Genomic DNA, 15,110 nt, shown 5'->3' with positions numbered 1-15,110 from the left:
TTGATTTCTTTTATCAGTAGTATATAATTTCCAGGATATAGATCCAGTATGTACTTTTTACATTTAAATGTAAGTATTTTGCTTACACTGGAACAATTTTAAATGGTATTATGTTTTAATTTTCACACATACGATTGTTAGAGAAATGCGATTTTTATGTATTGAACTTGTGTCCTGAAACCTTGGTAAACTCACGTCTTAGCTCTAAAAGTTTTTAAGGATATGTTTGTTAATATTTGGTATGTGGTCAATTATATCACATGAAAAATGGGAATGCTTAATGTTTTCTTTTATAATGTTTTTTTAAATTTACTCTTCTTGCCTTATTTCACCAACTAGAAATATAACTACTATGCTGAAAAATACTGGTAGGAGGGGACACCCTGGCCTTCTTCCTGCTCTTCTGGGAAAACATTCAGTTTTTCTTAATTAAGTGTGATGTTAACTATAGGTTTTTGAAGATGTTCCTTCACTGTTTCTTCATCATTGAGGGAGTTCCTATCTATTATTTGTTTACCTAGAGGTTTTTTTTCTTAAAATCATAAATGAATACTGAAGTTTGTCTCATGCTTTTTCTGTGTTACTGGATGTAATTATGTGAGTTTTCTTGTTTGGAATTATAATTATGTTGAGTCACGTTGTCTAAAAAACAGTATATGGAAGTTCGTTGATGGCATTTGGACACTTCAATATTCTGGATCCTCAAGAAAAATATGTGTTTGTAAAGACAATAAATGTCCTCTTATTCTGTGTATACTAAAGTAGCTTTGTAGAGATTAGATGGCACAAGAGATTGAATTTACATGGTAAATTTTGGGGAGATTGCTTGAAATTAGCAAAAACTTTGATCATGGCTGTTTAGGAGACATAACAGTGCTAAGCGTATAAGATCAAGGAACCAACAGATTCAGTGTCTGGTGAGAGTCCACTCTCTGCTTCAAAAATGGCACCTTCTTGCTGCATCCTCACATGGGAGAAAGAGTGAATAAGCTCCCTTGGAGCTCTTCTAAAAGAGCACCAATCCCATTGATGAAGGTTCTTTTCTCATAACCTAATGACCCTCACACTCCCTAAAAGCCTCACTTATCAATAGTCCTGCATTGGGTATTGGGTTTGAACATATGAATTTGGGGGAACACAAACATTCAAATCATAACATTACACCTCTGACCCCCTAAATTCATGTTATTCTCATATGTAAAATGTATTCCATCCCAGTAGCCCCCAAATCCATAACTCATTCTAATGTCAACTCAAAAGTCTAAAGTCCAGATTTTCATCTAAATATCATCTAACTCAGATATGGGTGCAATTCAAGATATGATTCATCCTAAGGCATTTTGCCTTCCAGCTTTGAACTTGTGAAATCAATTTATTTACTGACAAAATACAATAGTAAACAGGCATAGGATACACATGCCCATTACAAAAGGGAGAAATAGGAAGGAAGAAAGGGTTCCAAGTAAGTCCAAAATCCAATGAGGCAAAAAACATTAACTATTAGAGTTGGAGAACAATTTTTTGACATATCTTCCAGACACACTGGGGCACAAACTGGGCCCCCAAGACTCTCGGCAGCCCAGTCTCAATGGATGTGCTGGTTACAGCCCATGCACACCTCTCACAGGTTGGAGTTGTATGTCTGGGGTTCTCTTAGGCTAGAGTTGCACACCAGTGACTCAACCGACCTGAGGTTAAGGGGGCAGTTCTGTACTCATTGCTTGAGTAATCATGACCCTAGTGGGGGCTATCTGTGCTGGCCTCACTCTTGCTCTCAGCTCCACTGGGCATTGCCCTAGTATGACAGTTTTCTGCCTGTGCTCTGAGGGTCTCTAGGGCATCCTTTGAAGTCCAGATCAAGGCAGCCACGCCTCCATTGGTTGTTCACTCTGGGCCCTCGTAGAGATGGCACCAAGGAGACACCCCCAAGGTTGATACAATGTGCCCTCCAGAAGGACATTCCCTTGGGCCTCATCCCATCTGGGCCCACAGGAGCCCCACCTGGTATGCTTGAGAAGCAGTTTGCTAGAATGCAGGGAACAGAGACTTGAGACATCACGAGCAGTAAGTGCCAAAGTCCTGTGGGTGCATGAAGCTCCTCTTTTGACAAAGATCTGTCCCTGAAGCCTTGTAACTCAGATTCGTAATGGGAGTGGCAGCACTGATAATCTCTGAAATGCCTTCAGGGTCATTCTTCCATTGACTTGGGGAATATCACCTAGTTTCCAAACCTTCTTAATCTCTTTTTCAAAAGGTGGCTTGGTCATATCCTTGGTGTTTTCTCCCGAAAATGTGCTTTTTCATTCTTTACAACATGGTGGGGATAAGAATTTTCCAAATCTTTTAGTTCTGCTTTCCTTTTCATTATAAATTCCATGTTTAATATTTATTTCTTCTTACACTTTACTATAAACTGATAAAAAAGCATGTTGCACCCTCCACCATCTGCTAACATATTTCTTCTTCTCTGAAATATCCTATTTCATGGCTCAGAAATTCCACCTTCTACAAAACACTAGGACACAAACAATTTAGCCAAGTTATTTGCCTCTTTATAACAAAGATCATCTTTCCCTCAGTTTCCAGTATCTTGGTCCTCATTTCAATTGAGACCTCATAAAAATGGCTTTCACCATCCATTTTCCTACCAATGCTCTGATCACAACCAGTTAGGTAACCTGTGAGAAGACTGAGGCTCTCTCTACAGCTATCCTCTTCTGAGCCCTCACCAGAATCATCCTTAATTCTCCACTTACAGCAATGTAGGCTTTTTCTAGCATGCACTTCCAAACCTTTTCAGCCTCCAGTCATTAGTGAGTTCCAAAGCAACTTCCACATCTTTAGGTATTTGTTATAGCAACATTTCACCTCTCAGTACCAATTTCTGTCTTAGTGCATTCATGCTGCTATAATGAAATACTTGAGACTGGTTAATTTACAAACAACAGGAATGTACTACTTAATAGTTTTTGAGACTGAGAAGTCCAAGATCAAAGTGCCAGCAGATTTAGTGCCTGGTTGGGACTGGTTCTCTGCTTTAAAGTTGGTACCTTGCCATGTTGTCACGTGACAGAAATGGTGAACAAGCTCCACTGGACCTCTTTTATTAAGGCACTAATCCCATTCATGGGGATTCTACCCTCATGACCTAATTGCCTTCTAAGGGCTCCACCTTTCAATATGATTGCACTGCAGATTAGGTTTCAACAAGTGAATTTTGGAGAACACAAACATTCCAACCACAGCATGTTAATATCTTGGTTAAAGTGTTTCGTTTTTCATTTCTAAAATGACAATAGCTTGTTTGTCTCTTTTGTTCTTAAATGATTACAATTTTTGACATACAAAAAACAACAGTAGTTAAGAAAAATTATTTTCAGACTCTTAGATTTTTTTATTCATTATTTGCTTTTAAGAAATGCATAGGAATCAGAACTCTGTGCAATTGGAAACTTCTTTGTTGAACTATTAGTTATCGCACATCACTTGCAGTGTATTATGTGATTAAAAGTGTGTTTCCATTTCTTTGTTTGGTGCATATTCATATTGAGCCAACAGATCTAAGGGGAATTTGTTGAAAGTTAACTAAGAGTGCCTTCATCACAGGATGTTGACCACATTGATTTTTAAAAATAGATTCCTATTTTTTTTACTTGAAGTGTCTTTTGTCCAACTAGACTTCCAGAATGGATTGCAGAAATACAGATATTAAGTGAAACATGTTCAGTTATAATATTAGTATACATTTTAATAGAAATACAGATATTAAGTGAAACATGTTCAGTTATAATATCAGTATACATTTTAATATAAAGCTATTTTCACATTCCCATGTGGCCTTTTGCACCTATATATAGAAAGTTCTTGTGCTACTTAGAATACGATAAAAAATAATCTCAAAAACATTCAAAATATGTCTATGCAATATTCACATAAATTTTGATGCATACTTAAATGGCCATGAATGGTACTTTATTCTGTTTCCTAAAATTATTTACAATGCATAATTTGTCATCTTCTTATTCTGATCAGCAATGTATAACTTTAAATCAAACTTATGATCCAGTGAGAAATGTTAGTTAACTTAAGAGTTCATCGCTTGATTATTAATTTCTTATAATCTCCCTTCCTTATACATACACTGGTCTAAATTAGACAATGTTATTCTATTGTATCATATCTTAGGTTCGGGAGGTATATGTGCATGGGTTTGTTACATGGGTAAATTACCTGTCACTGAGGCTTGGTGTACAAATGATTCCATCACCAAGGTAGTGAGCATAGTACCCAATAAGTAACCTCCCAAACCAGGCCCCTTTCCCTATCCTCCCCTTTCAAGCAGTCCCAGTATCTATTGTTCCACTTTTTTTCTGCCATGTGTATTTAATGTTGAAGAGATAGTCACACTCCCATGTTTATCGCCACACTATTCACAATAACCAAACTATGGAATCAACCTAATTGCTCATTAATGGGTGAATAGATAAAGCAAATGTGGCACATACACACAACAGAATCATTATTTAGTGATAAACAAATAAATTCATGTTATTTGCAGAACATGGATGAACCTAGGGACCATTGTATTAACTGAATTAAGCCAAGCACAGAGAAATAAATATCATATATTCTTACTCATACATGGAAGCTAAAAATAGTCTTGGATATCTTTTTATTTTTTGCTGAATTGCTCTGGCCAGAACACCTGATATTTGCTGAATATGAGAGACAAAACCGGGTTGACATATGCAACTTATAATCTATAAATTGGTTTCATGCAGATTTGAGGAAATAATTAAAAAGCTACTTTTTATTCATGTTTGGTATTGTTATATTGTGAATGACTTAAACAGATTTTATGGTGACATTTTGAAATAAAAAAGAAGCTTACAAAGTCAGAAAAAAATAGAAAAACATAAATGAGGCAAAACACCACATATCTAGAGGATTATTCACCACTGTATTACCCATTTTGCAATAAAAAAAGTTTTATAAGAAATACATATCTTTCTTGCCGTATTATTTTGAGGAATATTATAACAAAGATTCATAACTTATGAATTATACTTAAAATCTAAACAAAATGATTTTCTGTTCCATTTTTTGAGAAGATAAGTCATTAACATTTAATCAATTATTCATAACAAAACATTAACATAATTTAGAAAACTCATATGATGAGTGTCTCAATCCAATCCCAGCTGTAAGTATCAAAAACCAAAACTATATGTAACCTTTACATAAACCACGCCAAGGTAAGCACCCTCAGTTTTTTTGCTTGCAATTACTTTGTTTAGATTTTTGTATTAATGACTAATATTAATATAATTAATATTATCTTAATAATTTATTAATATTAGTCATATCGATATTAATAAAAGTCTTTCAACTTAACCATCTCTTATGCATATATATGAAACCATTTATGTTTTTTCTTGTTTTATATGATATTTGTGAATTGTAAAAATTTTGTTTGTTTCATTTTAGTACTGTGTAAATAAAACCTGCAGAAAAGTTCATTTAACGGGATATAACTGTAATACCACCACAAAATGCAAAGGGAAAGGGGTAAGTCACTTTTGTATCTGAATTGCCTGTTATTGTTGTGGGTAATTCAAATAAACATCTGTTTATGAGGATTGAGAGTCTAAGCTATTTAAACTTGCCCAGGTCTAGTAGACTAATATAAAGAAAATTACTTGACCTAGTTTCAACACTGTATAACATATTAAGTGAATTGTACAAGATACGTATTGAACTGTAAGCAGTCACAACTTAATAATTAGTAATATGTTTAAATAAAAACATTTACTCTTCTTCAACACAAATAAATGCATTTTTACTTATATTGTGAACATACTTTTTCTCCCACATACATTTAATAATTAAGGCATATGAGCGTACAATATTTTACAGAGTATACTTAAAAACACGTTGACATATCAGAGAATATTTTTTTCTCATGGAGAGACTTCCAATAGCAAATGCAACTTCACGCAAAAAGCTTTATTTCTTCTGAGTTGTTTGTCTGTTTTAATCTGGTAATTTAAATTTGTTAATTTTATATTGCATTTCCATTTATTAAAATTTACAAGTTGAGGATTTTAAAAAATTATTTTCCTAAAAGAAAATCAGTGCGTGACATAGTTAACATTATAAGAGTAACCTCAAATTCACCAGAATGTATTCATATTTAATTCTATAATTTCTAAATTAGTTGGATTCAGAAGGTATTAAATGCTAGTACATTGTCAGTAATTTACTATCAGTTGTTAACAAAGAAAATAGTCACATTTTAATGTTTTGTTTTTTTCTTTCTGTAATTATAATTTTTGGCTTGAGTTTTTTACTTCCTCTTTTGTATTATAGGTTTTCAGCCTTATTATTTTTTATAATATCTCAACACAAAGTTATACATTATCAATTTTTACTACCATGTTTCATTGGGTACACAATTTTCTTCATATATTTTTATTTACATTCAGTCATTTTACTTCTACTTTTTAGATTTTTTTGATAAAACCTTTTACTATGAAATATTACATTCATAAAGGAAATACATAAGGTGAAACTTCTGTATTTACATTAATTTATATTTCTACATATGTTATATGTTGTAGTTAAAATGTTTAAAAAGAAAAACTACTTAAAATAATTATAAGTCGATAGAAATCTTACTGAATCTAGGCAAATTTGCATAGATTCTCTAATGACAGTTCTCAATAGACAGCTTTATCATTTATCATTCCAGTTCAATTGAATTAGCATGTAGGTGTTCTGAAATTCTATTATTCATGAAATGTTGCCAGTTATGATAGTGTCATTCTCTTTTTATTAGTGATATACTTTTCATTAGTTGCCATGGACAGTTATAATTTATTACTCTGAAAACTAGTAGTCTAAGCGTCAATATCAAGAAGTTAAGAAAATAACAATATTAAATTCAGGCTTTTATGCATGATTCAATATAAGTGGTGGATATTCTTGCTGTGAAAGAAAAAATTTCAAGGCTCCACACTTTAGTGTAATATTTGCAGAATATTTTTATTATAATTTTCTATTAAAATAATTCTTTTGTTTCTAGTTTGTTTTCTATTATGAATAAATGTTAAATTTTATCAAAGACTTTTTCTGCATCTATTGACTTTACTATATGATTTTCCCCTTTAATCTGTTAATGTACAAATGTATTTATTGATTTTTAAAATAGTAAGCCAACTTTAATTCCCAGAATAAAACCAACCATGACCTGCTTTTAGTTCAACTTCTGAGTATTTTATTTGATATAAATGTCTCTATCTTATGGATTTGATAGTTTTATATCTTGTACTTAATGTTTCTGATTTTGTATCAAGGTTATGCTATTTTGGTGGTGCTTCTTCATTGTATATTTTCTATAGTAGCTTTAAAAAAATTAGCAGACATTTTTCAGAGCAATGTTTGGTTTACATAAAAACAAGCACCAAGTATAGTGAACTACAATATATCTGGTCCCTCTCCCTCCCTGCTTCCCTTATTACTTTGCATCTTGCCTTAGAGTGATACCCTATAATTCCTGTGCTACTATTTATACATTATTATTAACTACAGTCTATTGTTTACATTGGGTTCATTGGGTTTAACTCTTTGTACTTTCTATGGGTCCTAAAAATATATGGGTCTTATAAAATATGCATCTTAAAAAATATGTAGGTCTTAAAAATATGTTTCCATTATTACAGTATCATACAGAATAGTTTCACTGTGGAAGAATGCCCTGTGATCCACATATTTAGCCCTTCATCCCTTTCCATAAACTCCTAGAAACCCATGAACTTTTTACTGTGTCTTAGTAATATTTACTTAAGATCCCTCCATGTCTTTTCATGGCTTTATGGCTTATTTCCTTTTATCATTGAATAATATTCCACTCTACAGATGTACCACAGTGTGTCTGATCATTCATCTATTAAAGGACAATGTGGGCTTTTTTTTTTTTTTTTCCATTTTGGGCAATTGTGAATAACAATTGCTATAAACACTCATTTACAGGTTTTGGTGTGGACATAGTTTTTATTTCAGTTGGGTATTATATGACTCAATTACTGAGTCATATAATAGCAGCATGTTTGTTTAGTTTTGTAGGAAGTTACTAAATTGTCTTTCAAAGTAGATGTATCATTTCGCGTTCTCATCAACAATGAATGAGAGTTCTTGTTGCTTGACATCTTCACCAACATTTGGTGTTTTCAGCCATTGAGATTTTAAGCATTCTAATTATTTAGTAGTAATTCAATGTTGTTTTAATTTACAGCTCTCTAATGACATATGATGTTGAGCATCTTTTATTACACTTATTTGGAATATGCATATCTTCTATAATGAAGCATCTTAATCTTTTGCCTGTTTTTTTTAAAAATAAATCCTCCATTATTCCCTTCCCCTAGCCCCTGGTAACCACTATTCTACTTGAGGTTTCTGTGAATTGACTACTCCAAATACCTCATATAATTGGTATTATACAATATTTGCGCTTTTGTGTCTAGCTTATTTCACTTAGCATGATATTTTCAAGGTTCATCCATGTTGTATCATGTAGCAAAATTTCATTCTTTTTTAAGCTGAAAAATATATCATTGTATGCATATGCCACATTTTGTTCATCCATTGATTTGTCAATGGATGTTGAATTTGCCTCTGCCTTCTAGCTGTTGTAAATAATATTGCTATGAACATTGGTATACAAATATCTGTTGAGGTCCCTGTTTTCATTTCAATTATTTCAGGTATATGGCCAGAAGAATTCCTGGAACATATGGTAGTTCTATTGTCAATCTTTTTGCAGAGTCACCATATTTTTTGCCACAGTCTCACCAACAGTGCAAGCACAGGGGTTCCAATTTCTCTACATCCTGCCCAGTATTTATTTTTATTTTTTAATAGTAACCGTCTTAAGAGTTGCAAAATGGAATATCACTGTAGTTTTGATTTCCATTTCCCTAGTGATTAACAAAATTGAGCTTTATTTCCCTTATTGGCAATCCATATACCTTTAGAGAATTTTCTATTCAAGTCCTTTGCCAGTTTTAAAATTGTGCTTTAGAATTATTTATTTAGTTCTAAATAATTAATTATTTAGAATTATTGAGTTTTAGAATTATTTGTATATTTTGGATATTAATTCCTTATCATATATGTGATTTGCTATTTTTCCATTCTATGTATTGTCTTTTCTCTGTCTTGATAGTATGCTTTTGTGTACAAAAGTTTTTAATTTTGATGATGTTTAGTTATTTTTTCTTTTGTTGCCTGGTTTTTTGTTTAATACTAAAGAAATCATCAAATCTAATGTCACAAAGCTTTTCCCTTATGTTTATTTCTAAGAGCTTTAACTTTTTAACTCTTCTTTCAGTTAGATCTTTTATCTATTTTGAGTTAATGTTGATATATGGTCGAGATCAGAGTCTAACTATATTTTTACACATGGATATACACTTTTCCTGGCATTTGTTGAAACAATTGAGTGGTCATGGAAGCCTTGACAGAAATAATTTGACCGTAAATGTTAGGGTTAATTTCTGGGTTCTCTATTCTCCATTTGTCTATATGTCTATCTTCATGCCAAACCACATTGTTTTCATTATTGTGGCTTTGCAGGAAGTTTTGTCCTCAGGAAGTATAAGTTATTCAACTTTGTTCTTCCTTTTAAAAAACTTTTAAGGCTACCTGAAGTGCATTGGGATTTCATATGACCTTTGTGATGCATTTTTCAATTTGTGTAAAAAGCATCATTGGAATTTTGATCAAGATTGTTATGAATCTGTAGATTGGCTTGGGTAGTATTATCATCTTGACAATATTAAGTCTTTCAAATCATGAACATGAGATGTTTTTAAATTTATGTCTTCTTTAACTTCAGCAATGGTTTGTAATTTTGAGTGTATATGTCTTGTCTCTCCTTGGTTTTAAGTTTGTTCTTAAGTAGTATTCTGTTCTTTCTAATAATATTGCAAATAGTACTGTTTTCTCAATTTCCTTTTTGGGTTATGCATTGCTAGCTAGTGTGTTAAAATGCAGCTATTTTTTGTATGCGTGTTGATTTTGTATCCTGCAACTTTTTAAATTTATTAGCCTAAGATGTTTATGTGGGATCTTTAGGGTTTTCTACATACAAGAATATATTATCTGCAAATATATTTTATGTTATTGTGTCTTTCCAATTTGATTGCCTTTTATTTCTTTTTCTTGCCTAATTGTTTTGACTAAAATTTTGCTGTATAACATAAGTTTTTGTATGTTGTGTTTTTATTTGCATTTCTCAAAATATTTTCTAATTTTCCCTGTGATTCATTCTTGAACAATTGGTTGTTTTAAAAGGTAGTGAATTTTTTCACATCATTCATTTTGTCTTCTATATCTTTTAAACATCAAAACACAATAATTGTTGTTTTCTATAGTCAACATTTATTTATTCTTGCTTAATCATATATTTTACTCTTTCTATTTGTTGTATTCTTTTCTATGTTTCTGTGTTTATTTCTGTTAAAAATTTTCTTCAGCGTGAAAAAAGTATGGTGGCTAAAATTAACATTTGTTCTGATAAGTGTTTTTTTGAATGTTTTATCTTTAGGTCAGAATTTTCTTTCAGTAGTTTAAAAAATATAATCTGTTTTATATTGACTTACATGATCTCTTCTGAGAATTCAGATGCATTTTACCTTTGCTTCTTGAGGAACACCTGCTTTTAATGTTTTCTTTTTGACGTTAGTGTTCAAGTGTTTGCATATGATTTGCTAAAATGTAGTTTTCATCATACTCGGAACTTACAGAGCTACTGGATTCTACTAAGAATTATTTTTCTTAAGTTTTGGAAATTTTTAAGTCATTACTTAATTTTGCTTTTTCTATATTCTCTATCAATCCTTTTGGGATTAAATTTATATCAAATTTATGGTTTTGTACTCTGTTCCAAATACATTTAAACATTTTTAACAGAAATAAACACAGAAACATAGAAAAGAATACAAGAAATAGAAAGAGTAAAATACATGTTAGATTTTATTCTGAATATCTCAAGCTTTCATTCTTTCTTCTTCAATCTGGGAGTTTTAAAGCTATTTTCTAGTTCTGTTGTTATTCTGCTGTTTCTAATTTGCTTTTACAGTCTTGCATTGTGTTCCCGACTTAATCATATTATTTTTCCATTTTTAAATTTCTTTAGTTTTAATAGATTTCAATTGTGTGGGGAAATTTTGTCTTCTCTATTTTTAGAATGTATTAATCAATTTATCTCATGTCTAAGTTGTAATTATTTGGCATATTCTTTTTATATCCTTGTAAAGTCTATATAATTTGTAGTGATAACTCCACTTTTTGCCTGGTATTGTTAATTTAAGTGCTCTCTTTTATTGTATTGACACCCAGCTAGTGTCCACTGGAGAAACTTTTGGTGAATTGCTTGGTGTGTGAGAAAATACCTCAACATATCAGGAGTCACAGAAGCGTTCTTTGTTGACTACATTGGAGTAATTTTCTGTACCTCTCACAGTCGTTTCAATTGCCTGATTTTCTTCTTCATACCTTTCTATTTCCTTACAAACCTCCTTACATAATTTGCAATGGAATGTTTAACAACGATGGTAAGTTTTACAAGAGAGGCTTTATAGTTTTCTCTTGGCAGAAATAGTGTGGATCTGATTACTTTAAATCCATTTATGGATTGAGCTAGGTAAATACAAGTTCATCGCTTTATAAATCTAAGACACAGTTTTATAAATCTTTTACACCATATTTCAATGGTGTAAGTATCTAAATCTTTCACCTAAAAAACTGCAGCATCTTTATCTCCTCAGCATCCAGAAACTCTTAAGAATTACAGCAGTGCTTTACAGAAATTTTTGAATTAGCTTTTAGCTTAAGAATATGGAAAATGCCTTTAGGGAGATAATGGCTGTATTATCTAGCCCTTCACAACTCCACTTTCCAACTCCTGCATTTCAAGAAAATGATAATGATTCTATTGTTTATTTGTATCCTAAAAATTGCCCTTATTACTGTCAAGCTGGAGTTATACTTCTAAATGTGCCAAATTGGCAAGGGCTTCTTTGAAAAGGGGCAATCATTGGTTTGAAATTATCATTCCTTAAAGAACTAACAAGTCTCACTTGCTTTTTATGTTTTTTCAGCTTAGTAATTGCATGTTGAATTATTCTAAAGTTTAATAATGTACATCATATTCATTCTAGGTTAATGGAACCTTCCAATATTTACTTAACTTGCTGAAAAATTTAGGAAGAAAGACTTCAATTTTATTGAATTATTTATTATTTAATTATATAATGTGTTTTTTTCCATTAATAATTTACTTGAATGAATCATATTAGTGAATTTCCTAAAGCTGAATTATCTTTTAATTTCTAGGATAAACCCTCCTTAGTTTTGATTATTTTTTAATACACAAGTGAGATGTGTTGTGTTAATATTATAATATATATGAATTTGTTTTCTTAAATATACTGTGTGTAGAATTTTTTGTGCTAATATGAGATGTTTTATGATCTTGATATAAAAAATAATGCAATGCTTATAAATCACAGTTTTTCATCTAATAACTGGACCACATTTATACTGCTAATTGAATACAAGTGCGCCACAAGATATTGAGTCTGATGGCCTGCAGGTAATGAGGTTGGATATAGAGTAAATATTGTTTCAATGAGAAACCCATCCAAGGATCTTCAAGGAGTGACAAAGCAGAGCAGAATGTGATAATGGGACCTTATTGCCCCAGTAGGAAGCAATGATGATTAGAAAAATCTTGAAATTTCTGATCTTTCCCAATAAGCTGAGGATATCCAAAGAAGTGCACAACTACCTGTGCATTTTTCTCAGAAATTAGTTGTATAATGTATGTGAACAGGAGGGACAAGAAGGTGACAGGGAAATGTATTTTCTGGATACTCAGAGAACATAGGGTGTAAAACAATGTGAAATGGGGGACTGAATTGGTCAGAATATTCTATCTGTGTGTAATTTATGCCACTTTAATAACACTTAAATTAACTACAATGTGATTTTTCTTAAAGTGCGTGTGTATTCTAGAAATTAAAGCTATAGCATTACTTGGAAAACGACATTAAAAATTGATTTTTAAGACAATCACATAATCACTGGAAATTTTAACATCAAATTTATCAACAAATAAAAGAGAATGTTGTTGAAGCTTAAAATAATTTTAATTGCCACAAATTCTAAATGTACAGTAATTTCATTTCATAATTGCTTACTTGTGTAAACAGTTTTCTCATTCAGAATTTTATAGAGCTTATCATTAATATTTCTTGGTCAGGAGATGTATGTGAAAAAGTAAACACAAAATTTGGTATGAGAATATTCACAAAATAATTCTCTCACTGAAATTTGAAAAATTGTACGTAGAACTTTTAGCTAAATGTAATAGTAAATATGTGTCCTAACATTTTGCAATTTATCTTTCTTAAACAATTATGAAATCTAACGAAAATTTAATAAAAATAAGTTATCCCAAGCTCTTTTTATTTAACTAATTGGTACATTATAAACATTAATTTCTGAGTATAACATGACATGAAAAATTCAGATTATAGAGTCATTTAGACACTTTTTATATTTTATTTCTATGATGTTGACAAGGTTAAGTGATGTAAATATATTTGCTTCCAAAATTTTTGCTCAAAACTAATAATGAATTTGGACCTGCTGTTCTTACAAGACTTAGAATAATTGATTATATTTTTAACTTTTTCCCCACCAACTGACCCACGTAAGTTAAAATTTATTCTAATGTAAGTGTGGTTTATTTGTGTTTTATATGAAAATCAGTGATTTTATACATCTTTTAATTTTTTTCTAAAAATATATGTATTTCCGATCATCTTATTTTTCTTATTCTTATTTTTGATATGTTCATTGTAGTATATTTTTGCTCATATTTGCTGATATATATATTGTTCTATTTCCTATTTTCACTTCTTAATACATTGTGATAATCTTTGCCTTTTATTAATTAAGATGCTTGTTGTTCCTGACATTATATGCTCCGTATTTCTTGTATTTCACATTTAAACATTTCTTTTCTTTTTTTAAATTAACTATGAATTAATTTTTAGCTTTCATTTTAAGATCAAGGGTACATATGGTGAACACATGTCATAGGAATTTGTGATACAGCTTATTTGTTACATAGATGAACACGTGTTATGGGAATTTGTGATACAGTTTGTTTCATCACCGAGGTATTAAGCCTGGTATCCATTAGTTATTTTTCCTGACCCATTCCTCCTCCCAATCTCTGCATGCATGTGGGCCCCACTGTGTGTTGTTCCCCTCTATGTGTCCATGTGTTGTCATCATTTAGCTCCCACTTATAAGTGAGAACGTGTGGTATTTGGTTTTCTGTTCCTGTGTTTGTTTGTCAAGGATAATGGCCTCCAGCTCCATCAATGTCCTGGCAAAGGACATGATCTCATACTTTTTTATGGGTGCATAGTATTCCATGGTATATAGGTACCACAATTTGTTTATTTAGTCTATCCTTAATGGGCATTTAGGTTTATTCCATGTCTTTGCTATTGTGACTAGTGCTGCAGTGCACATATGCCTGCATGTGTCTTTATAACAGAATGACTTATATTCCTTTGGGTATATTCCCAGAAATAGGATTGCTGGGTTGAATGGGATTTCTGTCTTTGGGTCTTTGAGGAATTACCACACTGTCTTCCACAATGGCTGAATTAATTAACCTTCCCACTAACAGTGTATAAGCATTCTTTTTTCTCTACAACCTTGCTAGCATCTGTTATTTTTTGACTTCTTAGTAATAGCCATTCTGACTGGTATGAGATGATATCTCATTGTGGTCTTGATTTTTATTTCTCTAATGATCAGTGATGTTAGGCTTTTTTTTTCATATAATTGCTGCCTGCATGTATGTATTTTTTTGAAAAGTTTCTGTTCATGTCATTTGCCCACTTTTTAATGGGGTTGTTTTTTTTTTTTTTTTTCTTCTCATAAATTTGTTTAAGTTCCTAGCAATGCTGGATATTAGACCTTTTTCAGATACATAGTTTGCAAATATTTTTTCCCATTTTTTA

At 31.4% G+C, this 15,110-nt stretch overlaps 1 protein-coding gene across 6 annotated transcripts in view; it reads left to right on the top strand.

Annotated features, from left to right (window-relative positions):
- LOC105476552 (disintegrin and metalloproteinase domain-containing protein 18) overlaps nt 1-15,110 on the top strand; it is a 152,073-nt gene that overhangs the window by 109,324 nt on the left and 27,639 nt on the right. For 5 of the 6 annotated variants that reach the window (XM_011732576.2, XM_071068351.1, XM_071068349.1 and 2 more), the window contains one exon: nt 5,488-5,568. The exons of the other annotated variant lie outside the window; for it this stretch is intronic. In XM_011732576.2, the coding sequence (XP_011730878.2) occupies nt 5,488-5,568 (81 nt within the window). The remainder of the gene's footprint in view (nt 1-5,487; nt 5,569-15,110) is intronic. 6 annotated transcript variants of the gene reach the window in all.

The sequence above is a fragment of the Macaca nemestrina genome, chromosome 8, assembly GCF_043159975.1.
Source record: "Macaca nemestrina isolate mMacNem1 chromosome 8, mMacNem.hap1, whole genome shotgun sequence".
NCBI classification, from domain to species: domain Eukaryota; kingdom Metazoa; phylum Chordata; class Mammalia; order Primates; family Cercopithecidae; genus Macaca; species Macaca nemestrina.
Note: the sequence above shows the minus strand (reverse complement) of the source record. Positions and strands in the feature narration are given on the sequence as shown.